This window comes from Syngnathoides biaculeatus, chromosome 11 (assembly GCF_019802595.1).
Source record: "Syngnathoides biaculeatus isolate LvHL_M chromosome 11, ASM1980259v1, whole genome shotgun sequence".
In the NCBI taxonomy this organism is placed as follows: Eukaryota; Metazoa; Chordata; class Actinopteri; order Syngnathiformes; family Syngnathidae; genus Syngnathoides; species Syngnathoides biaculeatus.
In genome coordinates, this window is record NC_084650.1 from 24,471,260 (window position 1) to 24,493,334 (window position 22,075).

A 22,075-nucleotide genomic window follows, 5' to 3' on the forward strand; every position below is an offset into this window, starting at 1 on the left:
TCTAATGAGATGTCCAATGAGTGTACATAGTTTGTACAAATTTTCACCACTTTTAGCCGTATGAACTTGTAATCTTTTTCTCTTCTCCTCTTTGCAACTCTTTCCAACTCTGTGTGATGTTATGTAAATGGCCTTCAGTATTCAAGAAGCCATAAAGAGGCTTCCTTGTGCTTGCATGCCCTTTTTTTTTCTCCCTTTCCCCTGCTCTCAGATCAGACTGATCTGACTCCAGCCGTGCCACTGGGCATCGAGTTGTAAACAGGAGCTGATAAGGGTGGCAGACACCGTCATTCAAACCTATCTTACAATATTTTCTGAGAACCCAAACCTGCACCACCCCTTAACTCTCTTTTTGAATGATATGCCACACTGGATTTCTCATTTGCTTGTCATGTGCTTGACACACAGACCCTTTATTTGGCCCCTTCCCTCCTCTACTTCCTATCCACACTCCAGAGACTCCCATTCAGCCCGGGCCTGGCTGGGGGGGAAGTTGGAGCTCTTTTGTAGTGTAGGATTCTTAAGGGAGGCTGTCAAGGCTGTGACTGTGTGGGCCTTTATTTCCCCAGAGAAGAGAAGGGGAGAACAGATAGAGGGAGCGTGCAAGAGGGACATGGGGGGAAGTACCGAGAAGAGTTTGGACACAGACATCCTTGTTAACCGGCACCCTCAAAGAGATAGAGGATAAGAGGCAGAAAGACATGGAAAAGGCAAAAGAGGGATGAAATCTTGCCTTCCTTTACATCATATCTGTTTTTCCCCAACCTCCTCCTTTTATATTCTCCTCCTTCCTATCAGTTCCCGCCATCTGTCCCTGTGTAAGCTCACGCTAGAGCTCAATAACATACTTTTGCCCTTCTCCTCACCCATCTTTGCCCCCACCTCACCTTCCGTCATTACTTCACACACATTCCATTATCCGGGAGATCAGGCTAAGAGAGATGTGCTCGGTTGGAGCGATCATTATCATCACCCCTTTCCACCCGACCGTGAGTTATAGCCCACAATATGGAAACAGACATTTAAATCATAATCAATAGAGCAATATGTATGCGGTGAGGAAAGGATAAAGAAAATCACTCCCACACCTCAGGAGGGAGAAAGAGACACGGTGTTTATATTGAGAAAGTGGCACCAGGCTATTGTTGAAAAAAAGTCACAGCACAAAAAACAAAATTATGTGGCAGCACGGTTGGAAAAATAAACTGTTCCAGGTGACGAAATATAAACGGAGAGCTGGTACAGATGATACGGCAATGGCATCCACAGCATTTGTCCACAGTAATGCTTTAGCGCCGGCAGCGAGGCCATGCTCCTACCTTAAGTGACCCTCATGGTTCACGTGGAACTTTACACAGTCGCTCCACAAGAAGGACAATGCAAGATGACAGGTGTGTGCTGGCCGGACTGAGACCTGGTCAGAGCTCGGCTGTGCCTCTCGGGCTGCGATCAGCTCTCAATCAATGACCATGACCGTGCCACTGCAAGAAAATACCACAGCAGAGCACGAGACATGGTCGCATCAGAACATCACCCAGTTATCAGTTCAGACAGCCTCCGACAGGCAGAGACTCAGAACAGGGAGACTGATGTTAATCCATGCTGTGTGTTTACAGTAAATAAGAAACTTTAATCTAATCTCTCATCCATCTAACAGAGACATTTGATTCCATAATCTGTCATCTATTGCAAAGATTTTCCAAGTTATTCACAAGCATGGCCTTAAGATAATATGCATGTAAAACAAGGCCACAGAAGAATTCCTGTTACTGTACTTGAATATTAGATTTCAGAATAAATCATTAAAAAGGCTTGATATAAATGAAGTTTGTTTGTATGGATCTATCTTTCTACTGGAGTTCAACTTCAGGGCATACGCCTTTCTTGTGTCAAAACAAAGTGTTTTTCAAGAAAACATTTGAGCTGAAACTGCAGAATAAGGTCTTGTATCCAAAAGCATATTTTTGTTGAGAATAAAACTTACCCTGTCAGCTTTTAATTATAGTGCTATACCGTATTTGTTGATTTCAGTTGTAATTGTTCTCTTTTATACTTAATGTTGAAATTATTTCACCATAGGTATCATAAAACCTTTATTATTAGTGCAGGGAATATGTAAAGTAACATCTATCCATTGATCCATTTTCTTCTGCCTCACATGGGTCACGGGGGTGCTGGATTTTAGTCCAGCTATCTTCAGCTGAGAGCCGGGGTACACCCAGAACTGGTCGCCAGCCAGTCATAGGGCTATTCACATTCACATTTACACCTACGGGCAATTTAGAGTTAAACCTCCCATGCGTGTTTTGGGAGATTATTACTTCGTGTGAAATTGATTGTTTTTTGTGCGTTTTTGCATATAGTAAATATGAAAAGAAAAGTTTGTTTGATACACAGCTGATGTATATCAGGCCCAGACAATAGCAATAGTAAATGTGTATCTTAAAAAAAAATGCTGCAGTATAACCAAGGATACAAAGAAAATTGCATTGCTGCCTTAATTGTTTTCCAAAGAAAACATTTTCTGTCACCTTTCCAATTAAACCATCGCCAGCGGCTGTACAATTATTATTTCAAGAATAGTGCCTGCAGCTTGTCCTGTTGTCTCAGATAGTGGATTTGCACCTCTCTACATTATAATGGCCACATTTATTTATAAATGCAGGTGCATCAGTCTGCTGAAACAGAAGAATCCCCACTGAATAGAGCATTGGATAGCATTTTATTCTCCAAGATAGTTTTGTAATTATCATTGATCATCCTATAACGACCTATATCGACTCATCTTTAAATTCCAAAGAGTAAATTGTGGCTATTTCTTTTCATTTAAGATCGTAGTTGCAGTGAATCTCTTTGCTTGAAATACACAAGGGGACACAAGAATGGATGGACTTTACACCTACATGTGTGACAGTTACAATGGGATTTGCGGATTTCCAAGCTTTCTCACTTGAGAGACTGTACAAGGTTTTAGAGTGTCGAGGCACAGGCGTGACTTCATTTAGGAGGGCCTTTATAACAAAAAATTCTTTCTCGTGGTTCATCCCAAAAGTGTTTTGATAATGTAGTCAGGACACTCGTGTTGCTTCACAACAAACGCATCCAGTCCTTGAGTTTTTGGTCACAGAAAAGACAGAAAATTGCCTTCTCCTAGGTGCATCCACAAACTTGGAAGAATTGACATTGCAAGGTCTTTGAATTTTAAAGCATTTGTACGACGAGTGTCACATGCACAGGTGGCTAAATTCTTTATGTTCTGAACTGTGGTTGTTTCTCCTGCTGGTTAAATTCCCAATTTGTGACCATATGAATCCAAGGATGAATGGTTCAATGCCTCAATAAATCATGTGCCCTGTGAATGATCGGTCACCAGTCCCGGGTGAAGTCTGCATTTTGACCAAATTCTGCTGGGGAAAGCCACCAGCTCCCCATGAGTCTGAACACGAGAGGATTTTTTTGTTGTTATTGTTGTTATTCAAAATGGATGGATCAATGTTTCAATGTTATTAATCATACAACCACTTTGCACAACAGAAATAAGTAAAAAAAAACAACTAATAATAGCTTGAAAAATAAATTTAAGTCAAAATAATTAATCATACATAAGTGATGTGATTGCTTTGCTACTCTTGCCAGTTTGTTATAATAACTGTCACCATGGAGACAGAACAAATCCAGAGAAGCAAAGAAAGCAGAACTGATGCAGTCATGCAATATTTTGATACCTGTACAGGTATGAATGAGTACAGTATGCAGTGTGATTGTGGACCAGTGAGCAACAGGAAGACGATACTATCCAATTGGTCAAGTATGACTACTCCTCAGTGAGTGATATATTTCTTACGGAGTTTGTGTCAATATCTAAGTCCATTTGATGTGTTTCTTAAGATGAGCGTTACATGATACCCTCAGCCAAGTTTGATTGTCAGGATAGTGTGCTCTCTCTAACCAGAACCCAGAAGAAAGTGGTACAAGTCTGTTGCCCTTTTGTGGTTGATGGTACACATGGAGGAGCAGTGGGAGAAGTGAATGAAAAGCTCTTGAAATGAAGTCCTTCACTCCTCTCCTCTGCCTGTCTTTTTCTATTTCTCCGCCTGTCTCCGTGGCGCTCGCTCTCTCTCTCGCTCTCTCTCTCTCTCTCTCTGCATGTGCCACGCTGCTCTGTCATCCTCAGGGATGCGTCTGAAGGAGACCATCTGTTGATCCATTTGTCTCCTCCTTTGCTGTCTGTGCCACTTCCTCCTCACCCTATTCATGATCAGGCACGGCCTTTCTGATGCCGCGCAATCGTGGCCAGCAGGCGGGCGGGGGCATGGCAGGTGCGATGTTGAGGGCGGGGCAGGCTGTCTATCATGGTAGATCCACACAAAGAGGAAAGATAAAAGGTCGTGAGGACAAACACTCTTCGGGCATTGCGTAAACAGCTAATAAGTCCCAAGCAGCTGCTTTCTAATCTGTGTTTATCCAAAGTGATCCTTGGTCTGTCTGACCTGGGTCAAAAACAAAGCATTTCTCTTTCATCCCACAGGGCTTTGGAGACAGTCCTCATCATTACACAGAGGCATCAACCATGAAATAGACACGAAGCTTAGAAACACTGAAGGGAATGCAACTCGCCATCACATTCACCGCTTGTGATGTGTTTAGGAGTCCTTGGAGGGAGTGGTGGTTCGTTGTGTCCACACGTCTCAGAGTTGTCACCTCGCGTACATGTTCTCTGGTTTGATGGACACTGAGTCCACTGTCGGGACTTTAGGGAGCGCCTGCCTATGATCTTCTCCCTTGGCTCTTGATTACCCATCATTCAACAGTAACTAGGCCTGTAAAAGCCAGTCAGGAAAGGGCGTGTTAGGACATTATGAGATCTGATGGGCCCAGGAGAGAGACACTGCCCAAATCGGCCATCATCGAGCAGATGACACAGTGGGAATGTACATGGATAGTACTTGCTAGGAATATCAATTGAGAAATGTTAAAATTGAAGATAAAATACATTTCTGTTATGGCTTTGAAATATGTCCATTGCACCCAATTTCTTTTTAGTGATCCATAAGGTTTTCATCCGGATTGATCAATATATTAGATGATGGGTGTTCACCCGGAGAGACATGACATTGATTTCCCGTAAGGTACCGCATGACATGTGGTCTCACATACTCCTGTTTTACCAACAACCTTGTCACCAAATAAGTCATGAGTTCAGCCTCGCTGTCAACTGGAATGATGGTTAGGTAGATAAGATTTCAGATTGAAGATGCATGCTTATCGTCAATACACGTTATGGCCAAAGGTGACCACTGAATGAAACATGGAGTATTGAAGGATGGACTATTCATGTTTGATTCCTCATTTTTCTATTCTGACACAAACACACTACATTGAACGCATCAGTCGAAATGAGATTCTCTAACAAACAGTTGAAGAGAACGTGGACTTGTTGGCATTGTGAGACAGCAATTTAAAACATGCGCTTGGCCATTTATTTTTTTTTTTGTCTTGAGTTGTGAGTGAAATTTTGACTTAAAAGCTGTTTATTGCCTCTAAAAGTTGAAGGTTATTTTAGCACTAAACGTGAAACAAAAAAGGATGACATATTTAAACAAACTAAAAAAAACTTTGTCTCAAAAAAGCCTCCAAGCAAATAATAGCAAATGCCAGAGACAGCCCGATTATAAACCTTTGAAAACCTGTATTTAAACAACCAGTAGACTGAACATACAAAACAGTTCTTACAGGTATACTGTATACTCGTTGTACTTTGGGAAAAACAGCAAAAATAACTGCCGCTGAGCTCTGCATTTGTTGCCTGTTTCATTATTAAATCTACACGTGAAATGTATGTGTAACTATATCACATAATATTAACCCATGTATATATTATTGCGCCCGCCCTGGTGGTCCAAACACACATGCACACCCCAAACGGAGCAGCACAGTGCCCATTGAATCATTATGATGCACAAACTGTGTAAGTCTTTACATGCTTTTTAATCAGGTTATTTCAGCATGTTTACATAAATGATAGAACTGTAAATAGCTACTTTTCAGATTAAAACCACATTATAATATTTTTGTTGATGTTTTCGGGGGCTCTGGAGCGGATTAATGGCATTTCTATTGATGTCAGTTGAGACTCAACGGATTTGAGATTAAAGTGCTTTGAGCTTTGAGTATGATCATGGAACCAATTAAACTCTCAAGTCAAGGCAACATTGTACTTTAAATCGAGATGAGATTGTAGTAAATATAGTGGGCTGTGCAATAAAAAAAAACTGCACTGTCAAGTGCTCATCCATGCTAACACTGTCATTAATGTAAATGTGGTTGAAAATTGGATGCGCTGGTCGGAGAGGCCGGAGCCGCAGAATGGCAACCATGCTTCCTTCGGGCTGGCCCAGGGCAGCTGTGGCTCCACAAGTAGCTCACCACCCCCTGGGTGCAACTGTGGACTGAATTAATAATTTGTGCAATTACAGGTGCCAAGAAGAAGCGCTATGCAAGTGTAATGGATTTTTATTATTATTAGCCTTCATGTTTGATGAATTTGCTGAATCTGCCAATGGAAAATGATTGGTAGGCTGAAGTCATAGTTGGAGGACTAACTCCATGTTTTACTTCATGTTTGGATAGAGATTACTTGTCTCATTACTGTACTTTGTTCCATGGATAATGTTTCACGCAAGTCTCCAACATCTCACTGTGCGTACACTTTATACAAAACCATATTGTTAAACAATATGTCCACATTTTGTGCATTTTCAAGTCTCCCTATCTCCATGTGTTTCAGGCTTCCTCAGTACCGGGGACCAGGCTGCTAAAGGGAACTATGGGCTGCTGGATCAGATTCAGGCTTTAAGGTGGATCAGTGAGAACATCGGCTTCTTTGGAGGAGATTCTAACCGTATCACTGTGTTCGGTTCTGGCATCGGAGCTTCCTGCGTCAGTCTGCTAACCCTTTCCCACCACTCTGAAGGTACGTGAGGGGTTGTCAAAATTGGCGTGGGTTTCCGTGGGGGTGCCAATGCATTTGTGAAGCTGCTTCCTGCTTGATGGTGTGGGAGGTTGATGGTCATTGAGTAATGTACTGTACAGCATGACAAATGTTGCATGGAGCAGGTGTTTGCATTTCAATTCCTGTCTTATTCAATACCACAGGGAAATTCCACATGTGGGTCTTGTGATGCTTTGCTGCTTTTGCTCGTATCCCCTGGCCTCCTTTTGGACTTTAGAGATGAGCCTGCGGGTATAATTTTTTTTTTTTTTTGGTGAATAAGATTAAAAAACATGATGCACTTTGGAAGAGCCATTCTTTCCTGCTAAATGACACACACACACACACACACACAAACGACTCTTAAAATTACAATGCTGTTTCTCCTCAGGCTTCCTTAATGCAATCTCATAATATACTACTCTCGTTGGCCGAGTCTCTTTTTTCTTTTTTTTTTTTTTACTAAATACGGCAATTGTGTGCTTAACCTGGACTCGCTATAAGCTTCCCTCACAGACGTACTTCCCTCATGCTTTATTGAATTAAGATGGAGCCCTACTGCTTATACGTAAATTCTGGGTTTGGTTTACTGCAACGAGCCACCGCCGTGGGATCTATCCGTGAATGTCAGCTTCCTGCTACACCCTGCAGAGCTGTGCAGTAACTGCATCATTCTTAACCTTGAATCATTACGTTCACTCCCATATTTACTCTTCCTGTTGAAGTAGTTGTTTTGCATCCATTCCGCTGTAAAGTGGTGTTTATGCGGTGGTTAATATTCTAAATGAGAAATCGTAACATTTTACATGCATACAAATATTTACTCTGCTTGTAAAGTAGCCATTAACAAGGTCATTTGGACAAGCATGGTTGGTGGTGTAAGATCTTTTAACCGTACACACGTGGCATTGAGGTGGATTGCATTTCCACACATTTTTAGACAAGGTTGAATCTTTTTGATTTGTCTTTTGTTTTTGCACTTAGAAATATGTGAAAAGTCTGTCCTTTTATCCACAGCAAATGCTCAGAACTTTTTGGTTGCCACATTCCATTTTGCATTGAAATGTTAATAATTCCCTCAATTTCTTTCTGATGGCTTCTTTTGGATTTTTTCTTTTTTTTTTTTTTACTATTAAACCTTTTATTCCTACTCCATAATGCTACGCTTCATGTAGCATATTATTATACTTCTAGTGAAACCATCTCCTCCCTCCTAGTAAATGGGATATTACCGGGTTTGTTTTTGCCCCCGAATGGTAATGTATGTGGCACTGATGGGGGAGGGGGAGAGCGAGGAAAAACTATTTTGAAGCCAGGACTTGAAGCAATTTATCCAGTTTTAACATCATTTCATCAAATTTGGAATTGGATTACAATTTGAAAAAAATATATATATTCTGCTTAAACAACCTCTCATTCCTCCACCTCTTCTATATTACTCTCTCTTTTTTTTAATCCAATAATACTGTCTCACTGTAGCCACAATTGGCAGGATGTTCTTGTTTCCAAGACAACACAGACAACAAGAATGGACAGCATCTGGAAAGCAGTGACGAAACTGAAGTGAAATCCATATTCAAATACATTCCACAATGGTGCGAGCACACCTGATTTTAGGGGCTTCTGGTAATTAATTTGTGTAATGTTTTTTGACACACTTTGCAGTCTGCTGATCATTAGGAAGAAATATTATTAAGTTCCTTGCAAATGGAAATTAGAGCAAAAGACAATATGGTATACAGTGTCATTTTTACCATTAGGTTTATCACCAAACTTGCTGGAATAATTGCAAAAATAAGGGACAAGAAGTCGTCTTTCTTCTGATCAGGAGGACCTGCGAGACAGGCCAGTTACAGTCTCCAAAGAAGTTCTGTACCAGCCTCTCGCGTACTCTTTTTTTTTTTTTTTTTTTTTATTAGAAAACACACAAGGTCAAAAGGAGGGGTGAGCAGATGAAATGAACAAAGGTATAGTTTTTGGTGATGATGTGGCACATTCTTTGGTTATGATGAAGTTGTCCTTGGCCACTTCTAGGAAGATACTGTTGCATCTGTGTGTAGGAGCTCGTCCTGTGAACAAGACTCTACGAAGGAAGGATGATACTTTGGCTTTGTTGCAAGTCCATTATAAATATATTAACGATAACTCTAACATCCCTCTGAAATATTTTTGGCCAGAAATCACAATGGGAAAATCTGTGTAGCGTCACACTGTTGCCATCATAAAGCAGTAGACAGGTGTTGTGTTTAAAAGGGAGAATTTGTGGGAAAGTGAATTTACAAAGTCTTGTTTGCAAACCAAGTGTGAATTTAAACAAATAAATCTTAAGTCATCTGCCTGTTTAATGAAATCATGAACCGTTTCGCATTTCCACCCCTCTATTATGAAACTGTTAAGATCATTAATGTAACAACCACCCTCGCACTGAATTTCTCAAATAATCACATGGCAGCAAGGCTGGGGGTTCAACAGCGAAAGAACCACTCTGAAGCGACGGCCTAAACACTTATTACTTTCTACATTTACTGTATGTCAAAGTTGAAAGATGCTGCAGAGTTGATTAGGATGAGCTAATAGCAATACCTGTGTTAGCTTCTGAAAACAATGTTACAATTATGTTCGATTAGGTTGTAGATGAGGGATGGAGGGGGATTTGTTTTGGCCAATGTCACGTTCCAAAGCTGCAATTGAAATGCATGTGAAAGCTCAATAGGATCTTTATTTAATGAAATTGAGACTCAGTGCCACTGCTGCTTACAGCCAAGTCGTGCTTCAAGACACAATTACCAACAATCAATTCATTGATGAGAATCTTGAGAATCTTACACCCATCCCTCCTTAGTTCTCTAATACTGCATCAGTTTTATTGTTTCTTTTCTTTGCCATGACTAGGACCTTTTTGTGGTGGGACAAAAACACAAAAAAAGCCAATGAAAATCAAACTCTTGTGAAATGATTCATTCCAAATATCAGTGAGCAGAAATTTTACAAGATTTGCAAATATCTCTGCTTATATCAAGTCAAGTTTATCCATATAAGGGTTATAATGATCGTCCTTCATCACAAAAAGAAGAAACCTTGAAAAGAGACAATAGCTGGAGGGTTCCCCCTTTCAGGATCACCAGGCTACATTGGTTGCCGTGTGGACCAAACATATCACATGGTATGGTGCTCTACCATGTTAGTTCAAAGAGAGAATCAATTTAATAACATTTAGTGCCACAGAAGACTCCTTCGGCAAAGTAATGACTCCCCGGGACCTGAACCGATTCGTCAGTGCAGAATACTCCATAGAAACACCTCCCGGGAAGTGATCCACTTCTGGTCTTGTCCCAGTCAGTCGGTGCAGAATCCATACAGCACTAGACTCAGATGCAGGTCATCGCCACCTGACCGCCTCTCCAACCACGGGAGCTGGGAGCAGGGGAAAGGAGAACCAGCAATAAAACAGTCCAAAACCCGGATCTCAGGGACTAAGGCATAGGAAGGGGCAACATGCATGTGGAAGACAACTCGAGAGTTGTATTTTCCCTCAAATGTTGGTTCTGTATTTCCGACCTTGAGCATTCGACTATATAGGTGCCACTGTGGAAACAGTTTTGACAAAGTGAATTTGGCACTCAGTAGAATAAGATCCAATATGACAGCAAGGGGTACGCCTTCATACACAGGATGCACTCACACGTATTCTCCTTCGCCCTTGTGTGGCTGAGATGTAGGATAATGAGGCCCAGGTTAGAGAGGTAAATCAGGGATGACACACTGTTGCAGATCTCCCTGGTGTTTGTTTGTGTGTGTGTGTGTGTGTGTGTGTGTGTGTGTGGTGTGTGTGTGTGTGTGTGGTGGAGGTGTACGTGTTTGTATGCATGTTTCTAATGACAGTGATCCCACTTGTACTGTACACAGCTTGTCATGGCTGCCTGCAGAGCGCGCTTTCTATGTAATGCAACCTCTTTCGGTGGCAGTGTGACAACTTACTTGAGATGCTCCATGCACCTCCTGAAGCCTATTTAATAAGCTGGATCCTCCTATATCATCCTAGCCCTCTGGCCTCTCTTTGATTGCATGCTCCTCTGGCCTGGCCTTGGTGGCGTCTCCATGTGGGCGTGCCAATGGCTCCAGTCATAGGGTACATCTATCATAACCCCCCCCCCCCACACACACACACACACACACACACACACACACACACACCTCTATTTGGCCCACATGAAGGCTGGCCTGGTCATCCTCTCGTGAGGGCTACATTTTTTTTTTAGACCCGGGTTCCTGCCCTGCCTCTTCCACCTAATCCTCTTCACTGCACCCATCTGTCTCCCTGCCTTCACTGACAGTAAAAGCATGCTCACGGCACACGCTTCCTTGCTATGTGTCCCTAGCCCTTCCTCCTCCCCCCACTAGTCTGCAGGATGTACAGTGTTTCTCGCCATTAGTAAGATGGTCTCCCTATCTGCTGTGTGCCAAACAATCAAGCTGCACATCTGAGACTCAGGAAGCAGGAACGGTCATTAAAAGCTCAGCTTCCCTCGGCAGGAGAGCGTTTTTGACCAGCTTATTAAATGTAGAACAGTTGTCTTCACACAAAGGGGGATCTATGTTCCCTTCTTCTTCTTCTTCTTCTCTGGCTTCAAGACAAAATGGCAGCTGAAGAAGTTCTGATGCAAGGACATTAGCCACTCCTGAGGATTATTTATCTGGCATCACACTGGCACTAATTGAACATGGAAGTGTGCTGTTTTCGCGATCTCCTTCCTAATCATAATTAGGATATTTTTCTTTTTTTTTTCATGGGACAATATAAATGCATCATACTTATAGTATTTGTTCAAATTTTTATGATTTTTCTTTACATACAACAATAACAAATTTGAAATATTTCAGCTTCCCTGAAATGGATGAGTTAAATTAAGCTAAGTTCAGACCTCTGCACATGGAGACTTTACTTTGGTATCCAGAAAAGAAAATAACTTGAATGCTTCTCTCGTGGATTTTGATGATATTTGCTTAGCAGCATCAGTTTCTACATCACATACTGTATAGGAGAGACAACACTTAGATTAATAAGGTATGGCTGAACGTGTCCACACAGGCGTGTGATGCACAGGCTTGGGAGAGGACTGTTGCAGAAGCACTGAAGGTCGTTTTTTTTTTTCTCCCCCCTTCTTCCTGTAAGCAATCAGGATAAAAGCTCTGCTTGGGAGGAAGTGCTTCTGTTTTAATGGAACATCTTGGAAATTAAAGACAGCTAGTGTGGAGGATCCTTCATGCCAATGTCAGCTTTCATTTTTATTAAGACTTCTGGTTTATTGGGGACTATAAATGCGTGTGTTAAATGCTCTCTCTAGTGCTTCATTGCACTAGTGCAACACATGCTGTTGTCTTTTGAAATTCAAGACATTACTTAGCAAACAGTCCAGTCCCTTGGACCTGATGTAGGAAAGAAAGACGCTTAGTTGTCAGCAAAGTGAGACATGTTTCTTTTTGTGTGGGAACCATAGCTTGGATGCTGATTTAAAAAATAAAATAAAAACAGGATTAGATATCCTGAAATATTTAAAAGATTAGCAGCTATTATCCATCCATCCAATTTCTTTGCCGCTTATCCTCATGAGGGTCACGGGGAGTGCTGGAGCCTATCCCAGCTGTCAACAGACAGAAGGCGGGGTACACCCTGAAATGGTTGCCAGCCAATCGCAGGGCACATCTAGACAAACAGCCACACTCACAATCACACGTAGGGGGAATTTAGAGTGCACAATTAATGTTGCATGTTTTTGGGACGTGGGAGGAAGCCAGAGTGCCCAGAGAAAGCCCAGACAGGCACAGGGAGAACATGCAAACTCCACACAAGCGGGGCCAGAATAAAATCCGGGTCTTCAGAACTGTGAGGCCAACGCTTTACCAGCTGATGCACGGAGCTACCCTAGCAGCTATTACTTCTATAGTATTTAGAGTCATTCAGATTTATACAGTTTGCAAAGGATGTGACTTAATGTGTAAGTGATGTACTACTATACATTTTCCATCCACTGATTAGGTGGGAAACACACAGGCTTCAGTGAAAGTGATTTAAGTGTGATATAATGGTGGACTCTTATGCTTAAAATGAATGGCACAATCCAAATTTTCTCTGCAATCATTACTTTGGTCATTCATCTATCCATTTTCTAAGCTGCATATGCTCACGAGGCTCACGGGAGTACCGGAACCATTCCCAGCAGTCATCGGGGAGCAGGCAGGGTAAACCCTGAACTGGTTGGCAGCCAATAGCAGGGCACATACAGACAGACAACAGTTGCACTCACAATCACACCTGAAGGCAATTTAGAATGTCCAATTAATGTTGCATGTTTTTGAGATGCGGGAAGAAACCGGAGTGCCCAGAGAAAACCCACACAGGGATGATTTTTTTTTTCCTCCAGAAACTGCAGTTTGTTCCCACATTCCCAAACTGTATACCTGTCCTGCAATTAGCTGGCAACCAGTTCAGAGCATAACCAGAATTGGCTGGGATAGGCTCCAGCACACCCACAACCCAAGTGAGGATAAGCAGTATGGAACTAGATTGCTGGATGATTTGACCTTGCTACGGTCGCATGTCTATTAATAACATCTGGTCTTGGTAGTTTGAGAGATGTAATTGCCCTCATTTTTTAGAGCTCTGAATGCAAGGACTGGAAACCTATTTTACTCGGTACCTAATATAATAAGTCCCCTTTCCTAATTTACCAAATTGTATATTTTTCTTCTACCTTAACCTGAACAGTTGTCCCATTAATCCAATTTTGTTGTCACTGTCACTTCAGCTAGCAGTGAGCATTTGTATAATAAAAAAAAAAAAACAAGCAAATCATGCCAGATTTGATAGCAATTCAGCATTTAACAACTTAATTTCTTTGGATGTTTCAGTCACATCCTTTTGATGTGAACTTCATTACTGCTGTAACAATGCACTGTATTACAGTGTCATATGTATATCGTACTGAATAAGCAGCATGGGCTTCACAGCATTGCAACACTATTTTTAATCACGCTTGTTTCTACTAATGTCTCTGCTTACAGTGCTTGAAATTTTACTCAGGGAGCACAATATTTCACGGTATAATGGAACTGCAATGAATACCACCAGCATGACTTCGCTAAGAGCATGAACAGACGTCCTTTTACGGTTCCATGTGATTTAACGGCACACGTCTGCCACGACTGCTGCATAGCTGCTGAGATGTATTTAAATACCTGGCAGAAATAAGGCCGACAACAATGTTATTGGACCTCAAATCTGTCTTAATCTGTAAATCATGTTGATATAGTTGCAGGATTTAAGGTCCACACTGCTCTGAGCTTTCAGCCTCTGCTATGCCAGTCATTTAATGCATGCATTAAAAACTTTATCTTCTAGGATGATTGTCATCCTCAGATAAGAATTCATGAGGAAATAATTTAAATGATCATTTCCGTGGTCAAATTTATCTTTAAAACTTTGACTGGATAGGTTTGAAGTAACATTCGAACATTATTAAAGTCCCTGTAATGTGAAAATAAATGCCTTATGAATTTGACAAAGAAGAGTGTTGTAAACAACCCTGTCAGATTTGAATGGTCCCCAAGTATGTAAATGAGGCTTCAAAATCATGAAAAATCAAGCTGTTGTCTTTGCCCTAAAACACTGTGGGCGTGGCCATAAATGGGTGAAACCACACCCCGGTGCCTGTCATCTTTCTAATGCCTCCACATGCCGACACATTTGGGTCTCAAAAATATATCTGCTTAAATGTACTGGTGGTAGGAATATACTCTATACAACAGGTTACATGAAGGTTTCCATGCCACGACAAGGGCCACTAGCAAGCGCACAGCTTCAACAGGCTTCCGGAACATCTCATGCATGGCATCACCTCCTTGGCTGGGATTTTAGTTCATGACACCATGCTGTTCTGTAAATTGTGGCATCCAAGGAAGATGCATTTCTGCAATATTTGTATAGCTAGATAGCTAGTTAACTGTATGCCGTAGTGGTGGAAATGGGACACTCAAGTACAGGTACAAAATATAGATAGATATTTCCATTTTCCAAGTCGGTTGTCCTCACAAGGGACATAGGAGTGCTTGAGCCTATTCCAGCTATCTTTGGGTAAAAGGCGGACTACACCCTGAACTGGATGCCATATATATGAGCTAACCAGAAACACTATGGTGCTGGGGCCATAATGGCAGACAAGACTCGGGTGTCGTAAATTCGAAACGTCTTGGGTTGAGACCGTCTTAAACCAAGAACTCCCTGTATTTGCTTTGCCATGAGCCCAAAGAAAGACAGCAGTGCTACCAGCAGCAAAGGAAACAGGAAAGTTGTGCGAACCAGACTGGATCTATGGAAGGCGATGATTGCTAATGTAGCGCGTCTCTAGTATAAAATACTTCGACGAGGTCGTCACCTGAGTTCTTTTCTTACTCCAAATTACGAAACTAATAAATTAACTCAAGGTTAATAACTCTAAATATCTATTACAATTTTACTCTTTACTTTTGCGTTTAATTCTTTATCAAAAGTCTCTGGAATAATATTTCCCCTTATGAGTTAATATTATCCTCGTTTAAATAAGCTACCAAATAAACTCACCATTATTTTAACTGTCTTGCAGATAGTCAAATAATAAACTTGGTTACGTAACAAAAAGTGTAAACATTTAATAGCAAAATAAAGGATGGAAAATCAAACATGTATACACAGCAGTCAAATAAACAAAGTCAATTTAACAGGTACACAATGCTCACAAGCTAAGGGCCCAAACAAATATGGATATAGCCGGCAAGCAAACAAAATTCAAACCCCAATGTCACTGCGGTGCTCCCCAAGGCAGGAGTGTAGAAACGTGAAGGTGGTTTTTCCTCTGTACGGCGTCCTCACGGTCCTCGTCCCTTTTTCTTCCTTGAAGTCCAAACACAGCCTCGCTAACCACGTTAGCTTGACGCTAGCGCCCTTGCCCTTTCCTTCGTGGTCCAATACACAGGCCTGGCTAGCTAGCGTTAGCTGGTTGCTCGCGCCCAAGCCAAGTCCCGTGCATGCACTTAGCCCCTGTGGTAGCGGCAAACTCCACCACGTTATGGCGTGATTTGAGTAGTCCACTCAAACGACACACTATCCCAGTTAAACTTTCAACAGTCCTTGTCGAATACGTCGATCAACTTTTGATAAATGTCCACCGTTCACTTTCTTTGTGCTGTCGGTGCCCCCCAACAACCACTAGTGCCTTGCACTCCAGGCTTTCTTTTCTCTCTTTTTCCCCACCTCCTCAACACGTCACTTCCTGTACTTCTTAAACAATGGTTTCAACAATAAAAGGACAAACAAAAGTATTTCTTTTTCACAAATGAATCAAACACATATAAATACAAATCCCTACAAAAGAAAATAAACGCAGTACACACAATTTAACAGATTTTCCAACACATTGCATAAAGAAAACCTATAACCTAATTGCTACTCTATTATACTGAAATTTTACCTGTACCAACTTTTAACCGGGTTACACTAAGTATGAAAATGGGTTGCTTATGACGCTTGCTAACCAGTGTTGTATGGCTAAGTCAGTTAGTTTGACGATCCTAAATAATAAAAATGTTATAAAAGGCAGCTAGTGTTGCCAATGGAGTGTATAGGATTACAAAGCAAAGGCCAGAAATAATACAAGAAATGGAGAAAATACTGGGGAATTACCCAAACTATGCAGGGTGACTTTGGCGTAACATTTCCTCATTCCCTCCCTCAAGTCCTTCCGATGCCCACACAAAACACACAAAAAGGTCCTGTTTTCAATTGAATTGATTTCCAAAGAGGCATAATGTTTGGCCATCTCTTTTTTGCACTCATCAAATCGAGCGGAGATGTTACTGGAAATGTTTTGCCCTTATTCACTCCTGCGCCTTGAAATATCGACATGTAATCTAAGGCCGATATGAATGCTGCCCAAAATTACCCAATGGTACAAAATGGAAGAGGAGGCTAGTAAGCTATACAGATGAAGGATGTGTGAGAGTTGTGCGATAGCTCTGCCTTAACTTTATTATTACAGCGTGCTATGACCTTTGAAAATAACGTATAGATTTGCTCTCTTGAAGTGAGATACCCTGGGAAACTCCCCTTGTGGAATGAACACCTCTATAATGTCCTCTCTCAGTGCTCACATCTCAAGGTGGCGATCGCTCATGGAGCAGCTATCCATTGCAGGAGACTTAATGGCAAATAAAGGCAGCTTTGCTCGAGCTCGGAATAGGAAAGATAGCGGCATATAGGCAAATGCCTGTGGCAGCCATTGTTGTGCAAATGCAATGCGGTTGAGGGAAAACTGAACAATTGTCAAAATGAATAGAAGCCGTTTCTGAGCTGTCAAAAGGTTTCAGCACGTCGACACTGCAAAGTTATCTGAATGAATTTTCCTGTTTGGTGAAAAGGTGTCTCTGCGTATCGTGGTGTGAAAAACAGGGACGCAAGATGAGAGACTGGTGATGCGAATTGTCAGGTGCTGTATTTGAATTGACAAGCGTGATAATTAAATGGAGGAGGCCATCCCATGAAGCACGGATTATTTGGTTTATTTTTGTTAACTACTCCTGCTTAGAGGTCTTCCATACAGTATATTGTGACATCCATTTTGTGGAGACTGTGGAGAAGCGGATTGCTTCTTGAGTGACCTTTGGAGCATTAATGGATAAACATGCAGTGAATTTGACTTTAGTTGCAGGAGGATGGAGCGTAAAGGTATTTCTCCTTTTCAGATACTTTCCTAAAATTCTCTCACACACACACATACACACACACCCACGCACACGCACACGCACACACACACACACACACACACACACACTTCCCTACAGACAGTATTGAGTCTTTAATTAACCTAACATTGATGTTTTTGGACTGTAGGATAAGGCAGGGAACCTTAGGGGGCTCACACATGCATGGGGAGAACATGCAAGCTTAACACCAAACAACCAGAGCATACTCATTCACAGACATCATTATTCAAAGAGAAATGAGCAAAAATGGATCACAACAAAACTTAAAAGATGAACATAAGTACTAAATAAATAAATAAGCAAACAAACGGGCCTCACCTCTATCTGGATTAGCATCAAAACTTCTTGGGTTTTCCTCTCTACACAGTTTCATAGAAATAAGTAATGCTCAACAGACAAGAACACAATAATGTAGATCTACAGAGTTAATGCAGTGTTTTAAAAAGATGGCTCCAATCCAATGTAGAGTAACATTGCTGGGCTGTCCATCAGCTGCAGGCAGATTTAGTCAACCCATGCAAGTGGGGAGTGGAGGAATGAAAAATTGACAAATTGCCCAAAAACAGTGTGAGTAGTTTATTCTGGTGGTCCAGTCATCAGTCGCTCCCTGCTTGCCGCAGGTGCTTGAACCTATAAAGCATGGAGTTATAGGTGCTAAAATGTCGAAAACTAACTCAGAGAAAGTAGCAGGGGGGTAATTGAGTGCTTTAGTAAATCCTTGCTTTCAAACGAATAGCTCAGGGCAATGCATACAGCGGAGCCCTGAAGGTGACACACACACCGTTGTGTGGCAGTTATCACCTGTCAATTTTTTTTAGTTTTGGTTTTCAGTTTTTCCCCACTCTAAGTAATTGACTTTGAATATACAGAATATACATACATCGCCGTCAAATTGGCAAACAGGCAAAAAGACATTAAAAACTATCCTACGTAAATGTCAAGTGTAAAAATAACTTCACCCCACAAACTTAAAAAAAAGAACTCCGTTTATTTACTGATAATTTATAGAGGAGGAGTGGTAGTTGTGCTGGATGAAGTTAACTGGAGTGTATAATGGGAAAACATAACAATATAAATTATATTCATCTTTTTCATTGTTGTAGCGCATCTGTCTCGCTCCTCGTTTGAAATCTCTGCTCAGGATCTCCAGTTTGGAGTTGCATTTTTATGCTTGACTAAAGACTATAACAAACTGGTCACAAATGCATTCTTATTTTCAGTTTGTGTGATCACAAAGTTCACTTTGTTCCATTTGTCCGAAAACATGTTTTCATGGTTTAAAGTCACAGTTTATATTCACTGCAATCTCCTCTTCCTTCAGAGAGAAAGAGAGAGAGAGAGAGAGAGAGAGAGAGAGAAGGGGGGTGTTGTGACACCGTGTCAATCATTGTTTTGAATTCAATTTGAGTCATATGCAACCCGCTTAGGTTTCTGCGGCACCATTCATAATTGACCAACAGTATACCGCTAACTGCAAAGATTGCCTGCTTTATTTGTCTGTCGATTTCATTGAACTCATTACTCCAAACAGAGTCACGTCCAAAGGTTTTAATAATTTTGTTTAGACGTTATCAAAGATAGCAACTCTATCTTGCTAGTTAGCTATCTGTCCGTCTGTCTATCTAAATGTTCTTAGCATAGACATATGACGATATCTGCCAAGTTAAAAAGCCCAGACTCCTTTAAAGAGGTTTGTACCGGAAAACAAATTATCATTAAAATAAAGTGCAGGCAATCCATTAGTCATGGTTTGTCCGATTTTAAATCGGTAAATTGGTTTGTTCTGCTAGTAAATAATTTTTAAATAGTGTGGAGAACCAGAAAAGGTATTTTAAATAGTGGTGGTACACTTCTGCAGTTTTAGTTGTGGAGTGGTGTTTACATAATTCATCTGCAGGACCTTGAGTTGGGTTGTGAGGTGCCGCACGGACTGTTTTTGTTGTTGCACTTCTGGAGTTAGGAAATAGTGAGTTCCCGCTGTAATGCGGTTAGTCTGTTGATGTTTTCCATTAAAACAAGATTTATTTCTGTGTTCGACACTCCGCCTCCGACTCCTTTTCTTCGGCGTTACACTGCTGACCCCAACGTCAGTCACGGCGTTTCCGAGACTGAACCGAACATGGCAACCGCCATCCTCAAAGTGCCGGAGTTTTGGGAGACGTCCACGGCAGCGTAGCGCAGGCTCAATTCGCCCTCCACGGGATCTCGGATGATACCGTGCGTTATTACCACGTTGTGTCAGCCCTCGGGAGCTCAGCGGCGGCCAGAGCAGTGAGTTTCATAACATCTCCCCTGCACCGAGATAAATATGCTGGGCTCGAGCCTCACCTCCTCAAGGTTTTCGAGCTTTCACGGCCAGAGCGTGCCCGACGTCTTTTGGCTATTAATGGATCTGGGGACAGCAAACCTTCCGAACTCATGGAAATGATGCTAAACCTGTACTCACTAAGAGTACTATCACTGAGCCCCATGCCCTGGCTGAGGAGGCCGATCGTTTCTTCCTGGCCACCCAGCGCTCCTTCCCTGTGGTGCTGGCCCGGGCGCACAGTTGCTCACCCCCGGGCGCGGGGCTTCCATCCAGCAAGGGCCCCATCGCCACCGACGGCCGCGCTGACAAGAAGCTTGTGCTACTTCAACACCCATTTTGGCGTGAAAGCGAAGAGGTGCCGTGCCCCTTCCAACTACGACGCATCGGGAAACGCCAAATGCCGAGCTCCGTAGCGGCTGTGAGTGTGGTCACGAAGAGCCGGCTGCTGTTCGTTAAGGACTCTCATTCCGGGCACAAATTCCTTTGTGACACCGGCGCCCAGAGGAGCGTCCTGACTGCCACTGCGGAGGACGCCAATGGTGGGACTCAGGGGCCACCCCTACTGTCCGCTAATGGCTCCCCTATCTTATGGGATAAAGACTGTGGACTTGTATTTCGGGGGTCAGTGCTTCATATGGGACTTTGTCACTGCCGACGTCCCATTCCCTCTCCTCGGCGCTGATTTTTTTTTTGTGCCCATGGGCTGCTGGTGGACGTTAAGAAGGGCCATCTGGTGGAGGCACTGACTTTCTCCTCGGTTGGCTGTGTCCGCAATCAGGTGACTTATGGTGGTCTCTCCAGTTCACTCTCAGATGGCACCAGGTATCAGCTTCTCCTTGGTGAGTTCCCTGGCTTGACACGACCCACTTTCTCCTCTGCCACAACTAAACATGGGGTCGAGCACCACATCGTGACCAAGGCCCCCCCGATTCACGCTAGAGCCCGACGGCTCGACCCCAAGAAGCTACCAGTCGCTAAGTCTGACTTTGCCAACATGGAGCCCCTGGGCATCGTCCGCCATTCGGATAGTCCATGGGCCTACACATCGTCCCTAAACCGAGGATGCCCCTCCGGGACCTCCTCGTGAGACTCGAGCACCATGGCCTGATCATCAACCCGCCAAAGTGTGTTTTCGAGGTGCCCTCCATCCAGTTCCTCGGGCACCTCATCGACAAGAACGGCACCGCCCCCCCTTCCGTCACCGCTTTTCTCGGAACTTGCTCGGCTCAGGGGCTCCGGGAGGTTCTGGGGATGGTGACTTTCTATCACCGGTCATCTGCCGGGTGGCCCACACCATGCGCCCACTGCATGCAAGGTGCCCAACCAGGACATTGAATGGACAGCCAAGAGGGTGGAAGCCTCAAGGCCACGAAGGCCACGAAGGCCGCGCTGAGTCTTGCCGCTACGCTAGCCCACCCATCCCACGGGGCCCCCGTCGCTCTCACTACTGATGCATCGGACTATGCCATTGGGGCTGTATTCAAACAGTGGGTCGGCGGCGCCTGGCAACCACTTGCCTTTTTCAGCCGTCAGTTGGTCCCCAGGGAACGCAAATACAGCACATTCGATTGGGAGCTCCTCGGCCTCTGGCTTGCGATCCGCCACTTCCGTTCGCTATTGGAAGGCCGTAGGTTCACAGCATATGTGGACCATAAACCCCTCACTTTCGCCATGTCCAAGGTGGCCGAGGCGCGGTCCGCCCGCTAGCAACGTCAACTGTCGTTCATCTCAGAGTACACTATGGACATCCAACACATCGCCGGCAAATCCAATGTGGTCGCAGACGGCCTCTCCAGGGCGGTCATCGGCACTGTGCATCTGGGTCTCGACTACTCCCGCATGTGCCTCGGACAGCGGGATGGAAGCCCTCAAGACTTCTGACACGGGTTTCCGCCTGGAGGAAGTCGCTGTTGGTGACTCTGGCATCAGGTTGTTGTGTGACGTCTCGGCTGGCCAGCCACAGCCGCTGTTCCCTGCGAACT

General features: G+C 43.1%; 1 protein-coding gene and 1 long non-coding RNA gene across 3 annotated transcripts in view; one reads left to right on the top strand and one right to left on the bottom strand.

The window, feature by feature from the left end:
- The window catches only part of LOC133508867 (neuroligin-3-like), a 182,315-nt gene that overhangs the window by 108,071 nt on the left and 52,169 nt on the right, over window positions 1–22,075 (top strand). For both annotated transcript variants that reach the window (XM_061835373.1, XM_061835374.1), the window contains one exon: window positions 6,788–6,973. In XM_061835373.1, the coding sequence (XP_061691357.1) occupies window positions 6,788–6,973 (186 nt within the window). The remainder of the gene's footprint in view (window positions 1–6,787; window positions 6,974–22,075) is intronic.
- Window positions 9,693–16,266, bottom strand: LOC133508868 (uncharacterized). The gene is made up of 2 exons (XR_009797170.1): window positions 15,819–16,266; window positions 9,693–10,405 (listed from the first exon to the last, which is right to left on the bottom strand). It is a non-coding gene; the product is annotated as an uncharacterized LOC133508868 (long non-coding RNA).